This window comes from Orbicella franksi, chromosome 6, assembly GCF_964199315.1.
Source record: "Orbicella franksi chromosome 6, jaOrbFran1.1, whole genome shotgun sequence".
NCBI lineage: Eukaryota > Metazoa > Cnidaria > Anthozoa > Scleractinia > Merulinidae > Orbicella > Orbicella franksi.
Genome location: NC_138150.1, coordinates 4,242,669 through 4,263,843, shown reverse-complemented (window position 1 = coordinate 4,263,843; position 21,175 = coordinate 4,242,669). Strand labels below are relative to the sequence as shown.

Genomic DNA, 21,175 nt, shown 5'->3' with positions numbered 1-21,175 from the left:
ATTTCCGCTATGTTTAAGCAAAATGAAGGCAAAAAAGTAGGCAATTGCACACGGCGATTAAGTAAATGTATATTTATTCTCCTTCCCAAAATCAAGTCAAATCAGTTGACACATTAAAACACAGGAGCATAAAAAAGCAGATAACTATGAAAGCAATATTATAAAAACTTGAGGATAGAAATTATATTTATCAAAAGTTATAATTTTATCATTTGATCTCTTAAATGTAATAGAAATTGCCAAAATTTAATTTCCATAGATATATTTAAAAAAAACTACAAAAAAATCTTTTGGTTTAGCAGCTTTTTCAAAACTCGTCATGTCTTGTCAGATCTCTGCCATAGTTTGTTGCTTTACTTCCAACAAAAACATTGTATTTTTCAAGGATTTCATCCTTTGTCAAGACTTTGTCCTGAAATGCAAAAAACAGGAAATAAGTAGCCCGCAATTCCTTGTTTCATCATTTAGTCTACAAGGCTTTGTTAAACCTAACCAGCAGTGTGTTTGTTTTAACTTGGACTGATTCATTGTATTACACATTTATTGATGCATTGCATTGCTAGTGCGCAAGTGATCTCTGAGTGGCAAACAGGGACCATTGAGGGGAGGGGCTGGTAGAGCTGTAGCCCTACCACTTTTTTTCTTAAGCTGATTTTTAGGGTTCCAGATGACATGGATAATTGCGAGAAAATGTATGATGAAACAGTGACCTCTAATGCAGGTTTGTCTTGGCCAGATTTTTCAGCCCCACCACTTTAAAATGGTCTCTGCGGTACCTAGCGTGTAGCATTGGCTTTAAGAGGTGTGTGCTGAGCAAATCGACACCAAACTACAGAAACTACTGACTTGCCACTAGTTAAGATTGCACCTTTTCTGTATTTGGCCCACACAGGTTTTAGAGAATAAATGAAATAATACTTTGCCCACAGAATACAGCATCATAATATCTATTGTATTAGTTATGACAGTAAGTATAAAATAGATTTAGTCAAGTCTAAAAGCGAAGCTCCTGGGTCGGGTTGTTTAAAGCTCGATTAAGGTCATTCCCCAGTATTGCATTGCGCATCCCTACTGCGCATAATTTCACGACCTCGCCATAGAGGTAAATCGTCATTTTCTCGCAAACGAGTATGGTGACCTATCATTTTTTTCTGTTGTTTTGGATTGAGTAATAGATTACTCTGTGTAAAATAAATATGGACCATTTCTCAGTGTAGAACAAAAAACAATCGTCAGAAACATGAATTTAGTATGCAATCGTGACTACAATCATGGTGCTATTATAAGGATTTATAGGGTATAAACAAGGTGCTGTTGCTCCTAAATGAGCATGGGGACCCCTCATTTTTATTTTAAAATTTTAGTTCCTATAATATACACAATCAATTGGCAAAGTTTCACAAAAATCTCAGTGCAGGTTCTATTTCAGTGGAATTACCTTAAGCTAACCCAGGATAAGTGGGAATTTTGATTTGAGTTTTGTACCTTTGCGGTGAGGTTTTTCTGTACATTGTTTGGCCTTCTGTTTTGAGTTTGAATAGTCTCAGACTACACAAATCAAAAGCAGTGAAAAACATTTGTATACACAAAAAATTTACACTTGAGTTAACTTTTCATATTGGGTTAGCTTAAACCGGCTTCCAAACAACTATTCACAACAAGTTAATCTGACATGAGCCCACACTCCAACCGGAAACTAGCACTTGGTCGGAGGTCAACTTTAGAAAAAAACACGTGACCTTGATGAGCTCTAAACTTGAGCCCCCGATATGGTCATGTGATGCTGGTCAGCAGATCCCTTGTTTTGACAGGTGTCAATTGACTATAACATGGATGTCCAATGTCAAAGAAGTATGCTATCAACTGGAGTATGGCTGTCATGTTGCGCGACTCTGCTATCGTTGTCGTCTTGCATACTTGCCCACGAGCGATACTGCTAGCCATGATAACCACGAGAAAATCAATGCATGGGTTTCCTTTACTTTTCTATATGGGTATGATGCTCTGCTTCACTGCCCTTTGGGTTGCCAGTGCTCTGCTATTAGATTACTTATAGATACTTACTTTATCAGCATCAGCACGTTGAATCAAGTGGCTTGCTTCAGCTTTGATAGGGTCATAATTTGAAGGAAACATCCACTCCTTGACTTCATCCTGAATAAATAAATAAAAATTGAAAATTAATTACCAGGTATTCTAGAATTTGATTAGTTACTAGCATAACAATGTGCAAGTGGCCAAGTCCAAGCCCCAAACTTTCTCAGAGCTGAGGAGCCCCAATACGATACTAAACGATTAAGTTCTGTTTTGTTAACAGACACCACTTTGCACATACAGTGAAATGATTTTTGGTTCGAGTTATCAGGAGGTTCGAAGGAATGAGTGTTCGAGAAATCGGGATTCCACTCTAATTTTAAATTATTATCATTAGAAGGCTCCCAGGACTTCTTTCAGTTTGGAAATAATTCACTTATTTGTACAATAAACTTATGATCCAAAAGAGTGCATTAAAGCATGTCTGTGATGACATAACATTTCTAAAATATTTAAATGCTATTAACCTTGTCCATCATGCCGTCTTTATTTTTGTCACGGTGTGAATGGAAATATGCCCTGTCCACTTCCACCTGTTTGAGCTCCACTTCTGTCATGTCCTTTTCACTCTTACGATGAATTTCATCTTAAGTTAAAATGGAAACAAAATCACAACATGATGATATGCAGAGGGAATAAGTCCCTGATGAAAAACCCTCGGGGCAAGGAGGGAAACTAACAACAAACTCAACCTACATTACTATGATGCTGGATTTGAATCCAGTGTTCTTCTCAAACTCGAGCGCCAAGTGAAAACCGCTGTCTAGTAGTCCTGGGCATTTCCTTGATATGAACAGGATTTTTAAAGACAAAAGAGGTTTGTTTTTAATTTTCTTTTTTTAACCGCACGGCCATGGGCTGAGCGCAGTTCATGTTCTACCCTTGGTTTATTATTATTATTTTTTTTTTGTCGGAGACCAGATGCAGATCTCCACTCAGCCAACTTTGAATTACGCAATCTGTAATGTTTACTCACCAAACCTTGTTTCTTCAGGGTCAACAAAAATCTCAGATTACAAAATCACGCCGAACCCACACATTGCAAAAAATCTCTTCAAAACCCTGGCTTCAAAGTGATATATCACTTTAGCGTTAACAGCTACCACACATCGGCACAAGGTAAATCTATTCCTTAACAATCCAGCTTTATCGTGTTAAAATTTCAGCGAAATCGAACAAAACCAGAATTAATTAGAATTTTTTTGTGACCTCACTCCCCAGACTTGACCTCACAAAGGAAGCCACGGTCGCCCATAGCAACTGAAAAACACGAACATAACAAAGCCAACGTTTCGGCCAAAAAACTCCAGAATTATCTCCTGAGAGCTTAAACTTGAATGGGAACATCTTTTTCGAACTTTTTTCAACTCATTTAGACGAAAGAATGGCCTTGGCGGGCTACAAAAAAGACCATGAGAAAAAACAGAACAAGACAGCAGAACAAGCCGAATATATTTCACTGCGTGGCTTTTGGCACGAAAACCAAAATACAGCTTACTTCTGGATAAATTCAGCCCTAGCAGCCACCAACTGGTCCCAAATTACTTTCTGTATCCTTACAAATGTCCTGACTTCCATCTCCAAAAGATTTTGCCCCAATTTTGAGCAAATAAACATTTCGCCGACGGCGACCGCCATTACGGTGGCTTGCATGCTAAATTAGCTAACTTGACAAAATTCTCCTGAGGGGGGGATGTGATGAAAAGAGCTGAAAAATGGCCTGTAATTGGCTAATGATGAGATCTTCCCACTGTCCAAATTTGGTGAGAATCGAAAGTAACGCCAATTTTCTGTCACGTTTTCAATCTGTAGCCACTGGAGTGACCAAAATCGATACATCTGTCAGGATAGAGTTTCATTATTAAATTATATGACTTGTGTGACTACTTTGCTAGCCCTTTGCTCATGGAAAACACCAATTAAATTTAATCATGACTTTAAAGAAAGAAAGCTGTTGTTAATAGTGTTATTATCGTGTCGTTCACATCGTTCATGCCCATACATATCCCGAAGAAAGTTCTAGATTAAGACCACTCGGAGATTTGTCAACGGCTACCACTGATGGTGCAATAATACAGTTTGTGTTAATCAAGTGATGTGATGTCTACAGTAAGAAAAGAATCATCAATGACTGCTTTGAAATGTGCACTGCGTTCCGACAGTAGTGCTAAGCAAACAGTTAAATTTTAAAAGCGCGGTTATAAGATCTAAAAGATCTTCTTGTTGTTTTTTTGGTTGGGAGGTTCTCAAAATGCCCATAGCCACCTACTACACAGTGTTCTCTTTCTTCTTGAAATTTTCAGGGGAACCCTGGGGATCCAAACCTGGATGAGCACCGGCCCTCCAATGTGGCATCCTTAATTGTTGAACTCCCAAAAATTTATGTCTGGAATCACTAGAATAAGTGTGAAACTAACTGAAGACTGCATGTTTATTACCCAAGTACTCTTGAGGTGATAAAAGTCCATCTTTATCTTTGTCCATGTCTTCAAGGTTCTCCTGTGCAACTGTATCGTGCATGTGCTTGTGTTCCCAAGGATAATACATCGCGGCATACTCTTCTCTCGTCAGTTTGCCATCTTGATCAAGATCTGCAGCTTTCCATCGTTGCTCTTCTAGTATTGCTTGGTTTCTGTACACATCACTCTCCTCTACATGACATATATAAATCAACTTGCAACTTAACTGTGGCAAAGTCAAATCAAGTATATGACGAGATTTGAGCTTGTTGGCCAATAGATAAACCTCTGAAAGATTTATTTTGCTACTGCAACTCTCATTGTCTGCACGGATCTCTGGGCCAACAATTTTTGAAGATATCACACCCAGTTAATCTTACAAAAGGGAGGCGCAGTGGCCTCCAGGGCCAGGGACACTGCATTGTGTTCTTGGGCAAGACACTTTACTCTCACAGTCCCTCTTTCCACCCAGGAGTATAAATGGGTACTGGTGAACTTACCGCTGGGATAACCCTGCAATGGACTAGCATCCCATTCAGGGGGGAATAGAAATACTCCTAGTCGCTTCATGCTACACAAACTGGGATAAGCTCTGGCCTGATGGGCCACTTGGCCCGTATGCAGACTTTACCTTTATATAACCTTGCAATGAGTTTTTAATTGACCTTATGTATGATTCATTGTTGACTCAAGTCAAATGTATCAACAAGTCAGGTTTGTACAAAATATTATTGAAAACTATAAATTTTGCGAGTATGTTGGTGGCCATGCAGTCAAATTCAAAATGTACTTCTCCCTCCTCCATTCTGACTGAGATTTTACTTCACAATACCTGGCTTTTCTCCATAGCTGGCTGTCTTGTATTGTTCCCATGTAATAGGTGCTTTGGGATCAACTTTCTTCCCTGCGGCAGAATCCTTTTGGGACAGAAGTGACTGCAACCTTACCATCAGCTCACCCCAACGCTTGTTGACAGTTTCTTCATTGTGTTGTGTTTTGGTAAAATTAATCCAGTCAGCAAGTTCTTTTGCTGTGATCTTTCCATCTTGGTCTTTATCGATTTTATCAACAATTTTCCTGTGTAAAATATCACAGCTTTTAACAATTTACACGATCTGTATAATTTCTAATACATCATGAGGTATCCCTGTCTTTGATTCACTTCCTGAGAGGAACAACCCCACTTTTCAAAACTTCAAGTTTGGGCCATGCTTTTCAAGGAAAAGTTTTAAACTTAGCCCACTTGTTAGAATGTCCCAGGGCCAGCGAAATCAAACATCGAATCACTTGTAACCAATTTAATACCCCAAAGTAATAATAATAATAATAATAATAATAATAATAATAATAATAATAATAATAATAATAATAAAACAGATAACATACTACACAAAAAGAAAGGTGAAAATGGATGGTCAACAAAAGAGACATTAATCTCCATGCAAGGCAGACCACCTTAAAGGAGAAGAAAAAAGAAAAGAAAAAAAAACACCAAAAAGTTTTGAGATGAAAGTATCAACAGCAACTAAATCAAGTTAATACAGGTTCCACTCAAAAGTCATGTAGTTACGAAAAGCTTTGGACAAGTGTGTATTGAGTTTCACTTAGCGTTAGTGTACACTGAAATCTTCATTACAGTCCCGCCATGTCAGTGTGACATAGAGTATTAACCATGAAGTGATTGTCACGCTACTAAAATTGTCACGAAACGCTTGTCACAGATCTGAGTTACACGTGGCAGTCCTGGGATAGGATTTCACTGAAATCTCTCACTTCTATATAGACCCCTAGATAAGCTTAAATACATTCGCAAAGAAATACCAAAGTCAAATTTAAGATTTCACCCGTTTTTGTTATCATGAGATGTACTTACTACGCGCGAGAAATCAGTTTTACCGCGCGCGAAGAGTATACAAGCGCGATTCAAGCAGGCGTCGCCTCATAAATTCCTTTACATGATGCAAACATTTCCTTCAACTGTAACGCATGAAAGAGACACTTACTGTATTGGCAGCTGTATATCGACATTATGAAGCTAAAACACTGCATCCAGAGACGAACTTTATGAGGACAGAAGCCAAACTTGAGTCGGCTTCTAAAGCTTGCCTTCAAAACAAAACTACAGTCAACGATCAGTGCATTAGCCAAGACAAATTCCCCTTACCTTAGCCTTTCTTTAGATTCCTCAGGAGTCAACTGGTCGAAAGATTTCTTTTGCTTTCCGAGGAAAGCTTCGTGATCGTATTCCTTGTTGTGTTCGCCTTTCCCGTTGTAATGTTCCTCATCTGACAGATTGCCATTATTTCGCGCGCCCCCAGTCCTTTTCGTCGCTCCTTCGACCGATTTCGCGCATAAAGCGAGAAAACAAAGGGAAATGCACAATAGGCTGAAAATTTTAGCCATTTTGCAAGAACAAGAAACGAAAAATATCTGCCAGTTACTCCAACACCCTTGAGAATTCCTCTTCACCGCGCAAAATTAACCACGTACTAGTGTGGATTTCTCTAAAGACGTGTGCATTTTTATAGTGACAAGGCCGTCATGTTTTGGTGATGCTTGGGGAGATGTGATTGGATAGTTTGTGTCATGTGGTACGAAAATGACTCAATTTTTGCCACGTTGGCAAAAAGATTTTATCAAAGATCCCCAGAGAAGCCCAGAAAAATACTTCATTCACGACTAGGAGAAAGGCCCATTCATTTAATGGCTGTCTGTCTCATCCCGATATAGGCCTTTTGTTTGTAATACCCTTGAAAGAATCTTTGTCGGGTCGCTGAGTCACGAAAGCCAAATCAGCAATCGTGAATGACAGCACTCGGTCCAAAAATTATGGGAATGGTATAAAATGTCTCGAAAAGTAACCCGAAACAACAACGACATCTTTTTCGTTATCTGTTACGAAACACTCGAAACTTGTGTTCTTTTGTTTTTTCAGTGTTTTTGTATTTTGTGATTTTTCCTCCACATGGAAAGAGGTCGGCTCATGCTCCTTGTGAAAAACGGGAGAAAACAAGAGAAAGAGGGAAAAGTAATAGAAAACTCGGGTTTCTGTCAAGAATGAAAAAAGAAGAATCTGTAGGGGTGGGGTGTGGGTACAGCAAACTGAAAGATTGGAATATATACAGTGCAGGCAAAGAGGTAACACTCGGCGTAATATGTTCTTCAGATCTTTCTTGATGCGGAAAAAGTTTCCTAGCTTCAAAATAGGGCGCGGCGCTGGGAGGCAATTGAAATAGTGCGACTTCTTTGCTCAAAAGGTAGACTCTACGGATTTTCAACCATCAGGGGTCCATAAGAGCCCGGGGGGGGTACTCCGTTATAATTATGGGCTATATAGGTATGTGTGGCTCAAAGAGTATGGTTTTTGAGCTCTTTTGGTCTGTAAAAGGGCATAGTTTTCACATTTTGGTCTGAAATAGGATTTTTTACAGTCTCGCTTGCCATTGGGTATTCTGTTTACATCTAACGAGCTTTTCCCGCAACATTAGCAAATTTGCAACCCTTCTCAAATTTTAACGCAAATGGGAGCCACTTCTGGTTAACTGTTTTCATTGCACTAATTTAAGAAGTCTGAAATGGGGCACAGATGTTCGGCCCAGCTCTGAAATGTCAAGTGGAAAAATCACAAATTTTGGTCTGAAATAGGGTAAGCGTTTTAATGTTCGGGCACACCCCTACCAAAAACTTAAGGGAGTACCCCGCACTCCTAACTCGGCCATCAGACTGCGAGGCATTTAAAAATTGGCCAGCTCTGCATACTTGGGTCAGCTGTGTGAAGGCTGACGTGTCGAGCTTCGTTAGCTCGTTTCGCGCACCGCGCGCGCTTGTACATCGAGTTCGCTAATCTGCCTGCTCTACAGGCTAGATCTTTGTCATAGAAAAGGCTGTATAGACTAATGCTGGAAACATCAGCTTCACAATTCGAAGAGGTTGGTGCTAATACTAGAGAGGAACAGAAAAACATACAAGCCCGAACACACTTCTGCCCCCTAACCCTTACCCTTAAGTATAAACCATGTTTGGTGCTTATGAGCCATGTTTGGGTGTTTGGGGTACAAGTTCAAAATCACTTGATTCAAACCGCACATTTGACAAACTGTAAACTTGTACTCTATTCTCAAGACAGAAAGCACTCCACTTTAATTTTTCAGTTCTTCTCAAGAGCCAGAGAGCTTACAGTTTAAAATGTAAGACTGACTCTATTACAACCATGCATTTTCTTAAAAATATAACACCTAAATAAATTTCAACACCTTAGATTGGTTTCATGGATCTGATTTATTAGTAAAATCTCTCTTTTAGGAATGCAAAACCTTCAGTTAAGCTGTTAAGTTTTTGTATGATAACCTCATTAACAAGGTTTCCTTGATTCATATCAAAATCAACTTACAATATGCAAAAGCTTGTCAGTATCAGTAAAAGTTAAGGACATAAAGATTAACAAAATATCAAAACTTAAAACTTTGTGGGGCTACTACCTTCCTTTCAGTGAAAAACTCTCAGCTCTATCTAGGATAAATTCAAAGTTTTTTTTATAAATGTACAAAATAATTGATTAGAACATGTCCCGTTCTTTTTGCTCTTTTGTATGTTTCGTTTTTAGGAGCTCTAATTTTAAAATTAGCAATCAAATATTCATTCAACAAATTCAAATCTCTCGATTTTTGAGCATTTCAGAATACTGCACAAAATTACCTGTACGTTCAAACTGAACTTTACATGACACATACCCATAAGCACAAAGAAGACAAGTGACAGACAACAGGTAACAAATTGATTGAAAAAGTACTTTGTCTTTGTCTCAAGCCATTGTAAAATTGCATCTTGTCTGCACATTAGTTTGCATGCAGCATAAATGCCAAAAACTATATTGGTTAAAGTACACGTAGTTCCTAGAAGTTTGTATGCAATTACCCATTGAAGTATATTCTGCCCTTTTTCCCAGTATATTGACAATTATTTTTTTTTGAAAACAAACATGTAGTGGCCTCTGCTAGATTCTTATGTAAAAATATATCTTTGAAAATTATTTTAGAAACCTAGTAAATATACAATGTATATATAACTTAAATTGCAATGATTTTCTTTAAAACTCGTCATGTCTTGTCAGTGCCTCTCCAAAATCGGTTGCTTGGCTACCAACAAAGACATCATGCTTTGCAATAATCTCCTCCTTGGTAAGTTCAGAATCCTGGAAAAAAGAAAAATAAAGATACGATAATCAGCTAACATCATGGAAGTGAGCGGCTGCTCCAGTTGGAGAAATATCTACGGGCTGATGCCTTTGAAACAGTTGCGCAAGCTAAAAATAGTGCTACATGTAAGATAAGGCTTGACGAGCAGAATAATAATATCAAGATTCCACCCCCACCCCTCTCCGTCCCCCTGCCTCCCTTACTGGAGTAAGAATGGGCCTACCGTTATTTCAGCCGTACCATATTTCATGATATTTAACACAGATTTTTCCAGAAGTATAAAAAACTCTCAATTACCAGAGAAATGAAATGACCCGAATCTGGTAGTGATACTAATAAACAAATTTATCTCACCCCATCTGTATCTGCTTCACGAACAAGATGTTTAGCCTCTGCTTCAACATGATCATAATCAGGAGGAATTATCCAGTCCTTGACTTCATCCTGTTGAAACCAAGTTATATCATAAGAATCAGTTAGTCACTACACAGCTTCTGTGGGTCCGGTGCATGGCCATGGGATAAGTGGCTGGTGCATTGTACTTCAGATCAAGCAGAGTAGGATGATTATTGTGCTGTTGTCATGAGTAAGAAACACTACTCTTACGTCGTGTTCTATTGGGATCAACCGTTTCAACTGTAACCGGTTTGGGTTGATACATTGATGTTTCTCAAAAGAACACTTTTCCACCTGTTTTTGGTTGAAACACGATAACTCCTGGGAATACTTTTACGTGAGCTACAAACACACAACATAATCATACAAATGCTTTTTCAACTGTTTCAACAACCTGGTTTGAGGCTGGTTGAAAAGTGTGATCAACAAAACCAACTGAAAACAGTTTTTCCCCTTTAGAACAGGAGAAAAACCCAACCAACCCAACCAACCAGAAATGGTTGATCCCAATAGAACACGTCCTTACACTACTCAATCTCGTCTCAAAACCCGTGTTTTTGGACAGCAGTGACCAAACAAGCAGCGCTCTGGAAAAAATAATAAACTGGAACCATTAACTCCTGGTTCCTGTTTGACTGAGCACATACATTTGAGTTCAGTAATAGTTCTGAACAAGGGTAGTTAGAGTAACTTTTGTTACTACATGTAATGCAGCTTTGCAATTTCTTGGATTGCTGCCTCTAGAAAAGAGATTAATACAGTGCCTCTCTCCTCTAAGAATTATGAATTAGTAACTTCAAGGGAAATGTTAGGGCATATCTGACTTAACATTAAGAAACTAAACTTTCAATATTGTCGTTCTTTCACCCTATGGAAGCTGGGAAATGCACCACCTGCACAGGATACTTAGATGTACATGTACATCATTGTAGCCCATCAATGCAGGCTGAGGCTAGAAAAATAAAATTAAGGCCAGTAAATGCTTATGCCTTACTCCTGGGTGGGGGTGAGACAGGGAATCCCATATGAGAAGGTCAGGCTTGTGGAAAAATTTGAATTAACCCCCTTAAGGAGGTCAATCTGGAGGTGGCTTAAGCTTTATTTGACCCCTAAAAGACACTAAAAGACAGTATCATTTTTACTTAAAATTTGAGTGCAACCTAAAAGATACTTTGACAACTAAAAGTAGTGGTGTTTCATATTGGGCACCTTAAGTGAGACCAAAATCCTTGATTTACACCTCTAAGCGAGATGACAAGCATCCTCGACCATTCCATATGGGAGTCCCCTCCCCTCCTAGTGAAGGTAGCCAGCAAGAAGGCAAAAAAGAGGGAATTAATGAGGGAGATTTCTGATAAAATTTATGGCAGTATTTAAGTGATTGCAAAATGATATGTATCATGACGTACCCTATCCATTTTTCCATCTTTGTTTTTGTCACGAAACTCGGTAAAATGTTCTCTTTCTGTCTTGACCCAATCAGGTTCTTCTGTGTCCTTATCTTTTTCATTCTCTGGATACAGATCACCTGAATTTGGAAGAAAAAGTCGTCATGTAAAAGAAATCGTGATCCAGCGATGTAGCTAAGAAAACACTAAGCTGGTTCATAAACACAACCAGACAGCTTTTATGTCCTTTGCAACTCCAAAGTTGCCCTTAGGTTTCGTTTTCATGTAAAATTTCAGCCAGATTTTAAGTTCTCTTTTAGCGGGTGAAGTTAGCTGGCTGCAGGCGCTTAGTTACATCCCTTGTGACCCTACTAGCAGCACCAACAATTTCCACCTCCACTCAGTTCTAATAAGACTTCTGGTCAAAAATGCAAGCAGTAAGTACAATGCAGCGTGTCCTCTAGAACCTGCACTAATAGGCCACTTTCAATATATTAAAATTCAGCTTGATAGTGAGGCCTAGACGACACAAACAAAAGAAATGAATAAACATGGTCATTCAATTTCCTTTGTTTGTGTCCTCTAGGCCTCGCTGCCAAGCTGAATTTTAATATATCGAAAGTGGTCTATTGTGGCTTTGCAACTCACCACTTGAATATTGCACTATTTCTTGTTCACTTTACCTTCACAGAAAAGAAAGAATGCTTGCAATTTAAGGTCTATAAGAATTATACACGTCTATTAACGGCTGATTCTACATTTAACACTCTCACTTTTTTATAAATGAAATATTACAATATAATTTACCAATGTACCTAAGTATTCCTCCATAGAGACAAATCCATCACCATCTTTGTCAATATCTTCTAAGGTCTCATCCACTACAACATCTTTCATATGATCGTATTCTTCTGGATGAAGGAATGCTGTGTATTCCTCTTTTGTAACTTTATTATCTTTGTCCACATCAGCCATTTTCCAGCGTCGTCTGTCCCGTGTCAACATTTCTTTGTAATCAAACTCATCCTCTTCTGAAAAATAATAAGGAAAACAAAGTGTTTACAAAAAGGACCACATTAAGGACAATTTAAGCACAATTTATCGACTGGCAACTTCTTAGAATTTACAAGTTATCACTCCCACTTCAGCAACAAACTCCAGAAAAATCATGATAATCAAACTCACTCTTTTGGTGACAGTTTTCCACAACTTTAACCAGACTCCTTCAAATTCTTCACATATTAATTTATACACAAGTTAAATAAATTGTTCTTCAGTGCAGCCTTTAATTTAAGCACTTTGTTTCAAGAAAATTTTTCTCCATCTGAGTTTCAAAGTTGCAATGATAATTTTTTTCCCATCACTTAAGTTTTTGGTTCAGGACTTTTTTCCTGAACTGCAAAAAAAAAGAACCCATCATCAAACCAAAGGAAATAAAGAACAGTGTTTTCCTGGACTTGCCATTCCTGAGGGGTAGTGAATGGTATGCAGCACAAAATCATCAGTCACGGACACTTCTAATCAGATCATGAATTGTGTAGTTCAGAAAATATCCATACCTCTCCCACAGAAGGGATTTTTTTCAAGATCCCCCCCCCTCCCCACCCCTCTGGAAATTCCAATTAAACTTGATACATTTCTTTAAATCTTTTGGTCTTAGAGACCCCCCCCCCCCCCCCGAAATTCCAATCCCTTCTGTGAGGGGAGTATGGATATTTTCTGGTACTGCACATTCTCAGAAACCCTGTAATGAACCATGTCCCAATCTTGTGTTTTTTTCTCTCTCACAGTCTAAAACTGTTGAAGTCACACTCTCAGATTTTCAAACAAAAGTCTTGGCAACTTGGCAAGCCTCAGAGTTTAGCATTTCCCAACCCTGGTCCTAGAAAATGACAAAAATCCAGGACTTTCTAGGATGTCATTGCCATGTACAAGACCTACAGATCTTCCCAAGGGGGTTTATAAATAATTGTTTGAAATCAGTAATGAGAATTTCCATATTAAACTCACCAGTGATATATCCATATGTCAAATTCTTGTACAACTCCCAACCAATTGCTTCATTAGGATCTGCCTTCTTTTTGTCCACGTACCGTTCCTCAAGTGTCATGTGTGCATTTTCTAGTTTTTTCAGTTGATCCCACTGTCTGTCCACATCTTCATAGACATACCGTTTGGCTGTAAATTTAATCCAGTCTTCCAGTTCTTTCTGTGTGACCTTGCCATTATTGTCCTTGTCGATCCTATCCACAATTTTTCTGTAGGGAAAAGATAAAATATGAAGAATTGGTACTGGATTAGTCTAAGAGATCTTACTTTGTTCAAAGTGGACTGGAAGTGATAATTTAATTACTTGAATGCTAAAATAAAAAAACTAATAAGGAACAAGAGTCAAAACTAAGTTTGAAATGTTGCAGTTGAGTTGAGTAGCTGCATAATGGCAAACGAAATAAAACTCTGATAAGAGTTTTGAATAATTGCCACAATGAGTGATTCCAGAAAATATCCATACCAATACCACAGGCAGCTTTTTTGGAATTCTGAGGGCAAAGAGGTTTCCTTGAACTGGAAATCCAATGCATATGGGGTACTTACATGTACAATTAGAATTCCAAGGGCATGGGGGGGTTTTCTAAAGAGGACAGATGAGTGTGAAAGCACAAACAAACTGATGACACTGTTGACTTAACTGTGGAAAGCAAGATACAAGACAAGCATCAATTGATCACGCATGTGTTCACCTTCATTTAATGTGGCTAAATGTAAAGGCTAAGTTAAACGTGAAACAAGATTGCTGGCCAACAGTGCTATATTTTGTATTGTTGTTTAGTTCCTCCCATTAACTTGCATAGCACGACACATTGTGCACGCTGTCATTTAGTTTGCTCCATTGTTTCACTTCGTATGCACGCTGTTGTTTAGTTAGCCTCATTGTCTCATGGTTCACGCATAATTAGCTTGGTACCTTTGTTACCACTTTTGCCTGCTTCGTTTGTATCATATTTGCTTCCAGTCTTCAGTTAATAAACATGTTCTCTCTTGCTCGGAGTTTCGCCTCAACTTACTGGCGTGGTGGCAGTGTAACGTTTCTAAAGAACCCACAGAAACAAGGACATCAAAGTGTTCTTTGATTTTAGCTGCCTCTCCGAGCAACCAAGCCGGAATTCGTGAACCGTAGTTATGACTTCTCACAGAGTGCTGAAACAGTGGTTGCTTCCTTCGAATGAAACTACTGGTATCACTTTGATGGAAGCCTAGGAAAACAATTTGAAGTACATCCTGTCCCTCGATCCAAACTTTACAGACTTTCTCACTGATGGATCGTTGTGGGGTAAACAAACACTTCACCTCTACGTGGTTTCTCCAACGATCTGAATCTGCTCAGAGTGAGTTCGGGGTGGCCCAGGGATTTGTGCAGGGGTGCCTGGATTTTACAGCTCGGCTTCAGATGTCAAATCATTCTCCACGCTTGTCATTTGTTGATGAGTTTAACAGAAGAAAAGCGATAAAATCTGGGTTGTAAAATATACATTGGCCTCCGGAGGCCTTAAAGTTGATGAGTTTCTTGTCAGAAAATCATTTGCGATGAATGACGACTCGCCACGTTTGTTTACTATGTGCCAGCAATAATACATATTCATAAAGAAATCCCTCATGGTGTCTCAACAAGTGAATACCGTTTGTAATATTGCAGGTAAATTAGGCAGGATTTGCCCACACATGTTCTAATTTCCATATGATACACACAAAACAATTGAAATTTCTATTCCTTCACTAGTTTAGTTGAAAACTAGTTGCAAAATTGCGACTGAAGAGGAGGAAGTTTTAGTTGCCGAACATACAATCATCAAGAATGCATGCAATCATATATATCACAATTTCAAGTCCTATAGACAGTTAGTTAAACTTCTGGGAAGATGTAAAAGTATAAAATCTCTTTCATTGGAAGTCGTAGGAAGTCAAACTAGGATTCCAGATGGTTGAAGTAACCAATGGAAATCCAAAAGCGAGGGGGGGCGGGGGAGGTTAACGATTTTGGAATTCAGAGGGAATATGGGGTGTAGAGCATTTTGGAATTTCTGAAGGCAGGGGGAGGGGGGTTAAAATGTTCATGCCACCCGTAGTAGGGTATGGATATTTTCTAGAATTACCCAATAACTCACGAGTGCAGCTTTCATTCAAGTATGGTGCTTATTAAATGTGTATATTATATACAAATGTCAGCTCTTATAACTTACATGTAAGAGTATGTATCAGTCCTACTCATGCCTACAAACCAAAATCTCATGCCTAGCTGATAATTCTTCGATAATCCTCAGGCTACTTCAGATATGAACAAGATATGCCTTCTTCAAAAGTAATATAATTTTCACAACAGATTCCCATACAACTACTGTATTTTGTACCCGATCGTCTTAATTTTAAAAAGTGGTAGAAATTGAGAAAAAACAGCAAGTTTTGATCTAAGAGCAATGTTTCAGTAGCACTTTTGAAAACTAAAATTTCCTCATCATCTCAGGATTGGTCAATTTTGATCCCCACCCAGCCCCACTTCGTCTTTTATTTTGCCACGTGGCATTCTCGGCCGGCCAAATGTCAATGTGAATTTTGTCAAAATTCAGGTTCTTCTACAGAAAACTTGAAAGCTAAATGATTGAAATTATTATTTATTAACGACGATACATGCAGAAAGAATAACAACTGGGAAAATAGAGCAGAACAATGATGCAATTATCGTAAATTACAAGTAAGCTGGTAAACATAAGCTTATTTGATGTACAGTCTCGTAACAGTCACCAAGATATTTTTTCCAAGGAAACCTGCATAAATAATAATTAAGACATAACAACAATTTATTCGATAATATGCTCCAAACAACCCTTTACGGCAGCGTAACATCAAGCGATTGGAAGTGTCAGCAATACAGCGAATATCTTGCCACGTTGACAACAAACCAGTATCGAAATACAGCTGGTACGGTATGTCTGAAAGGTCTGTTGGCTGCTATATATTTACTAGTTCTGATATTTTTTTTGCTGGTTGAGACACCAACACTTTTAATGAAGCTGTTTTCTTATAAACGTAAGCAAATAATAAAATCGGTTGGTAAAGCTTCGAAAATGAACTTCACGACCTTATGCCGATTGAAAATCATTCCGCATGCATTCAAATTTTGATACAACTCGCATTAAAATTAAAAATATTTCCAGACGGAATTTCTCACACGCTCCACTTACCCCAGTCTCTCTTTCGATTCTTCTGGCGTCAACTCGTCAAATTTCTTCTTCTCTTTACCAAGAAAAGCTTCATGATCGTATTCGGCGTTGTGGTCTTGTTCTTCTCCTTTGAAATGTTCTTCCTCAGACAGATCCTTGTCGTATACTCGATCTTTCTTCTGGCCCTTCGCTTCTGGAGGTCTCGCATCGATGGACAACATGCATACACAGACGCAAACCGTGAGGAATAATCTTGCCATCGTGCTCCGGCAATTGTGCAAACAATTCTTCTCTAACACAGAAACTCTCGACAAAACAAATCTTCCCGGGACAGCTGTCTAAATAGGGACGGAAGGGGTGACATCCATAGCGACGAGGGGTGGTGATCTAATTGGATAGTAATGGTCACGTGGGTAGTTTCTAACGTTTTAATTGGGTCATTTCTGCCACGTTGGCAAGGGAGCGTAACTTTTCTGTTGGAATGGGGGAAAACCTTGGGAAAAGCGCCAAAGAAATTAAATCGCCAAGGAACGTGCCAACGTGGCTGCTGCCGTTACCACGTCACGCAACAACGAGAGAAGCGTTGTGTGACGAACCAAGTAACCACCTCAGCAGATCGAGATAAATTAAAGAGAGAGCCCGACCAATTAGCTCAATTCAGTATGTCAGAACCTTCATATACAACTGGCTTTTTTGTTTCATTTCTAGATCATTCGGAAAGGCAAAAAAATTCACGTGTATTCGCAAGATTCTCCACAAGTGAAGAAAACAAGAAAAACAGAAGTTAAACGGGAAATAGAGGTTTATAGAACACTGTCCGTCAGGTTTTAGTAATATCTCAAAAAGCGTTCCAAAAAAAATGTTCAGATTACGAGCAGTCGGTCGCGCGGTAAGAAAAGTTAAAATTAAAAAATTAGGGAAAGAAACGAGAAGACTTCTTTCCATGCTTCTCACCGCTCCGAAGTCCAGCTTAATTTCAGTTGACCTTAAATTTACTGTTAGCGAAGCCGGTTTTAGCATTTTTTTTTTTTTTTTTTTTTTTTTAACAGAGGCTGTTGTTATACGTTTTTACCGTGTTCGTCAGTCAATCAATCAATCAATCAATCAATCAATCAATCAATCAATTCATTAATCTCATGGAGGGGAAGAAGTTACCCTCGGTAACTGAGCCAGCGGCTCAATAAGGCAAATTGAGAATGGGATTCTGTTTCAGTGCGTATTTAGGTGTAGGAGGGGGACCAGCTTTTAAAATATTAGTGACCCCGAAAAAAAAAACCTAACAAACTTTGGCAGGCTCCTGATTATGACCACTCTTTTTTGCGGCTTTCTGGACATGCGGCCTCTTAGTGTCTGTGAATGACCAAAAAACTCAAGAACTATTAACGGAGAGAAGACATGAAACTCTTACCATTTGTCAGTCCCTGATCGGTTCTTCTGGCCAGGATCCTGATCTAACGGTTTTGACCAAAGGGAAAATGTCATAGATAAACATAATAACATCCGTGAAGTGGCGCTACCTAATGCGTTGTCATGGCTTCACCCTGAATTGAGTTTCCCGCGCTCTCGGTTGCTGGCGGACTATAATCGGAACCACCTACTCCCAGTAGCCCCGAACCATTTCTACTGCTCAGTAAAATCGTCCGAAGGCCCATTTACCAACTAAGTACCATGTTTTTTTCACCATCTCTTTGGCGATGAAGAAAATCTGTATTAGTGTATCTGGCCGTCTATATTTTCAGTCAGCATTTATTGATCCAAAAATTGATCGTACAATAAACTAATTGATTATAATTGATTCGCTCATTATCGCCTTTGATGACTTAGTACCACACGTTGTATGCTGGGCGCGCGCGTGCAAACAAAATCACGCGCGCGAAATATGCAACTGTGATGTAATAATTGGAATAGAACTGTTTGCTAACGAGTTAGCTGAGCGTTAATTACTTTGTTGAGCACTAAAGATCGTCAATGTCTGCCATAACGCGCTTTTTCTCCCATGTTATGTCCAAACAATCTTTCAACGCACGGTTTTTGCGACAAAATGGTTACGAACTTCTGGACGATGACCCTCTTGGAGAGGGCTCCTACGCAAAAGTTAGAAGAGCATATTCAAGAAAAATGAAGCTTCATGTAGCCATTAAGATACTCGACCGTAGAAAGGCTCCTGACGACTTTTTAAAGAGATTTCTTCCTCGGGAATTGAGCGTTATCCAACTGCTAGAACATCCACACATCATTCGTCTGTACGAAGTATTGGACACCGGTGACAGAGTATTTGTGGTGATGGATATTGCAACTGGGGGCGACTTGCTGGATTACATAAAGACAAAAGGATTCGTAAAAGAAAACCTGAGCAGGAGAGTCTTCACGCAGATGTTGCAAGCTGTTAAGCATTGCCATGAAAATGGAGTCGTGCACCGCGACTTAAAATGCGAGAACATTTTATTGGACGACAGAGCTAATGTGAAGATCACAGACTTTGGTTTTTCCAAGCAGTTTAACAAGTCAGAGTTTTGCAAGACTTTTTGTGGCTCGGCGGCATATGCAGCCTATGAGATTCTTAAAGGTAATTTCCTGCCGATTAACTCTTAATGCAATGTGTTCTGATCTCAGTTTGCTTTTCCGAACACCCTATTATGGCCATTAAGGGGTATTTCTTAAGGGGGTCTTATACTCTCAGATATAAATTTTTCTCCAGAAAACCATTTTTTTGGAACATGAAGATTCAACATCCCTGTCCATTTATAAATCGTATTTTGAAACGATTTTCCTCTAATTACTCCTGAATTTACGTTTAAATTAAGAAATCTGAACACTTCTAGCTATATTTCAACATAGCAACACCCATAGCAACCATTGTTTACAGTCTAAGAGTACTCACAAAATGGATTCAATTCAATACATTTTAATGATACTTTACACAAACGCTTTAAAGATGTGTAGTTATGAGAATTTTGCATCATGGTCCTGAACATTATTTCTTCTACCATCTTATACGCTCCTTATACTTGGATAACATTTCTATGACTGGTGTGTATTCGGGCGTTCAATGAAACATTTATGTAAAACCTTTAAATATACCCCTCCCCCTGCCCCTAACCTCCCCCCCGCCTAGTTCACAGGGCTAATTTGGGCTCTCGGAGACCGAAGTAAAACTTTAAAGCCTTATTTCTCAAAATGACCAAATAGACGGATCATCAATATCTCGCACACGATATCTCCACTGGGTTTTAACCGAATGTTGTCAAATTTTCAACATAGATGAAGGACACAATTATCTAGGTCTTAAACCTCCAAAATTTGCAATTTATGAAATTTTTTCCTGTTATTTAGTTAATATAGTTAACATTAGTTAATATTAATACACTTTTTCAACATTTCACGAGAAAAACCCCCTCAAAACACTGTTTTCTGAGGTTTGTCTCCTGGACAACTTGCTTATGGACAGGATGAACTTAATTCCATACTTCTCGAACCATTCATTATTACGTTATCGTGTTTATAATGAACACCACTTTTTAACACTAAGGAGCTAGTTATTCATTAACTATCGTGGCACGTGAGCTGGAAAAGCTCATTTTTTAAGTCAGAGTGCAAAGTCCTTTAACGTGATACCAAAACTGTTCCACAGAGTTGTTTTGCAAAAATTTAGGTGTAAGACCACCTTAAGGACTTTTGACTATTATCTCGGAAAAACGATCATTTAAGTATATCGCAAAAACCAAAAAAATACCAGAGTTGGTGTCTTCTAGGAATTTCCTTCTGATTCTATAGATACCTCTTTGTCAACTTTCTGATTCATCTTTTCAAAAGGTATTCCGTACGATGGTGAAAAAGCTGATGTGTGGAGTATGGGCGTGGTCCTTTACACCATGGTGACGGGCCGGATGCCCTTTGATGACAGTGACATGAAGGTGTTACTGGGGCAGATTACGCGAGGCGTGAGCTTCAGCAAACCGAAGCAACAGATTTCAGACGACTGCAAGGATCTCATTCGTAGGATGCTGAACTTAGATTTCACGAAGAGAATAAGCATTGAAGATATCAAATGTCATCGATGGCTCGCGGGTTCTTCATCCACACAGCGCTCTGGAAGTAGCCATTCGGGACTGGCATGTTCTTCATCAACTACAGTGGACGATTGTTGATGCATAAATCAATCGCGCAATTTACTAGATAAATGTTGTGTTGTTTCTTTTTTTTCGTTTGATAGAGTAGGGTACATGAAATATTTAGTTGTATGTAAATGTTGAGACGTTCTCTCCATCTCCTAATTTACCTACAAATGTCGAATGGACTTGCAAAACCTGGTGTGCTATACGACCAAACGGAAGTATAAACAGGCTCACACTTAAGGCATTTTCAAAAAAATAACGCAGCAGATTTTCGTAGTCTATTGTTTCCGGATTTGACATTTAGTTACTAAT

General features: G+C 38.8%; 3 protein-coding genes across 3 annotated transcripts; 1 reads left to right on the top strand and 2 right to left on the bottom strand.

Annotated features, from left to right (window-relative positions):
* Positions 1-57: 57 nt before the first annotated feature.
* Positions 58-7,087, bottom strand: LOC145491418 (calumenin-like). Its single transcript, XM_081470604.1, has 6 exons — positions 6,718-7,087; positions 5,386-5,630; positions 4,533-4,745; positions 2,562-2,680; positions 2,065-2,154; positions 58-412 (listed from the first exon to the last, which is right to left on the bottom strand). The coding sequence occupies exons 1-6, from the start codon at positions 6,954-6,956 to the stop codon at positions 308-310; spliced, it is 1,011 nt and encodes a 336-aa protein (XP_081326730.1). The 5' UTR covers positions 6,957-7,087; the 3' UTR covers positions 58-307.
* Positions 7,088-7,514: 427 nt separating this feature from the next.
* Positions 7,515-17,522, bottom strand: LOC145491417 (calumenin-B-like). The gene is made up of 6 exons (XM_081470603.1): positions 16,770-17,522; positions 13,543-13,790; positions 12,348-12,563; positions 11,554-11,672; positions 10,103-10,192; positions 7,515-9,744 (listed from the first exon to the last, which is right to left on the bottom strand). Exons 1-6 carry the CDS (start codon positions 17,006-17,008, stop codon positions 9,640-9,642), a joined length of 1,017 nt encoding a protein of 338 aa, XP_081326729.1. The 5' UTR covers positions 17,009-17,522; the 3' UTR covers positions 7,515-9,639.
* Positions 17,523-17,978: 456 nt separating this feature from the next.
* Positions 17,979-20,915, top strand: LOC145489155 (testis-specific serine/threonine-protein kinase 3-like). Its single transcript, XM_081468074.1, has 2 exons — positions 17,979-19,314; positions 20,562-20,915. Exons 1-2 carry the CDS (start codon positions 18,717-18,719, stop codon positions 20,894-20,896), a joined length of 933 nt encoding a protein of 310 aa, XP_081324200.1. The 5' UTR covers positions 17,979-18,716; the 3' UTR covers positions 20,897-20,915.
* Positions 20,916-21,175: the final 260 nt, after the last annotated feature.

Coding starts and splice junctions, on each gene's coding strand:
- LOC145491418 (XM_081470604.1), bottom strand. CDS start 6,956: ATGGCTAAAATTTTCAGCCTATTGTGCATTTCCCTTTGTTTTCTCGCT. Junction 2,681..4,532: donor ATCACCTCAAGAGTACTTGG/GTAATAAACATG, acceptor TTTTAACTTAAG/ATGAAATTCATCGTAAGAGT. Junction 413..2,064: donor AACGTGCTGATGCTGATAAA/GTAAGTATCTAT, acceptor TTTGCATTTCAG/GACAAAGTCTTGACAAAGGA.
- LOC145489155 (XM_081468074.1), top strand. CDS start 18,717: ATGTCTGCCATAACGCGCTTTTTCTCCCATGTTATGTCCAAACAATCT. Junction 19,315..20,561: donor AGCCTATGAGATTCTTAAAG/GTAATTTCCTGC, acceptor TCTTTTCAAAAG/GTATTCCGTACGATGGTGAA.
- LOC145491417 (XM_081470603.1), bottom strand. CDS start 17,008: ATGGCAAGATTATTCCTCACGGTTTGCGTCTGTGTATGCATGTTGTCC. Junction 11,673..12,347: donor CTCTATGGAGGAATACTTAG/GTACATTGGTAA, acceptor TTCCAAATTCAG/GTGATCTGTATCCAGAGAAT. Junction 10,193..11,553: donor AAGATGGAAAAATGGATAGG/GTACGTCATGAT, acceptor TGGTTTCAACAG/GATGAAGTCAAGGACTGGAT.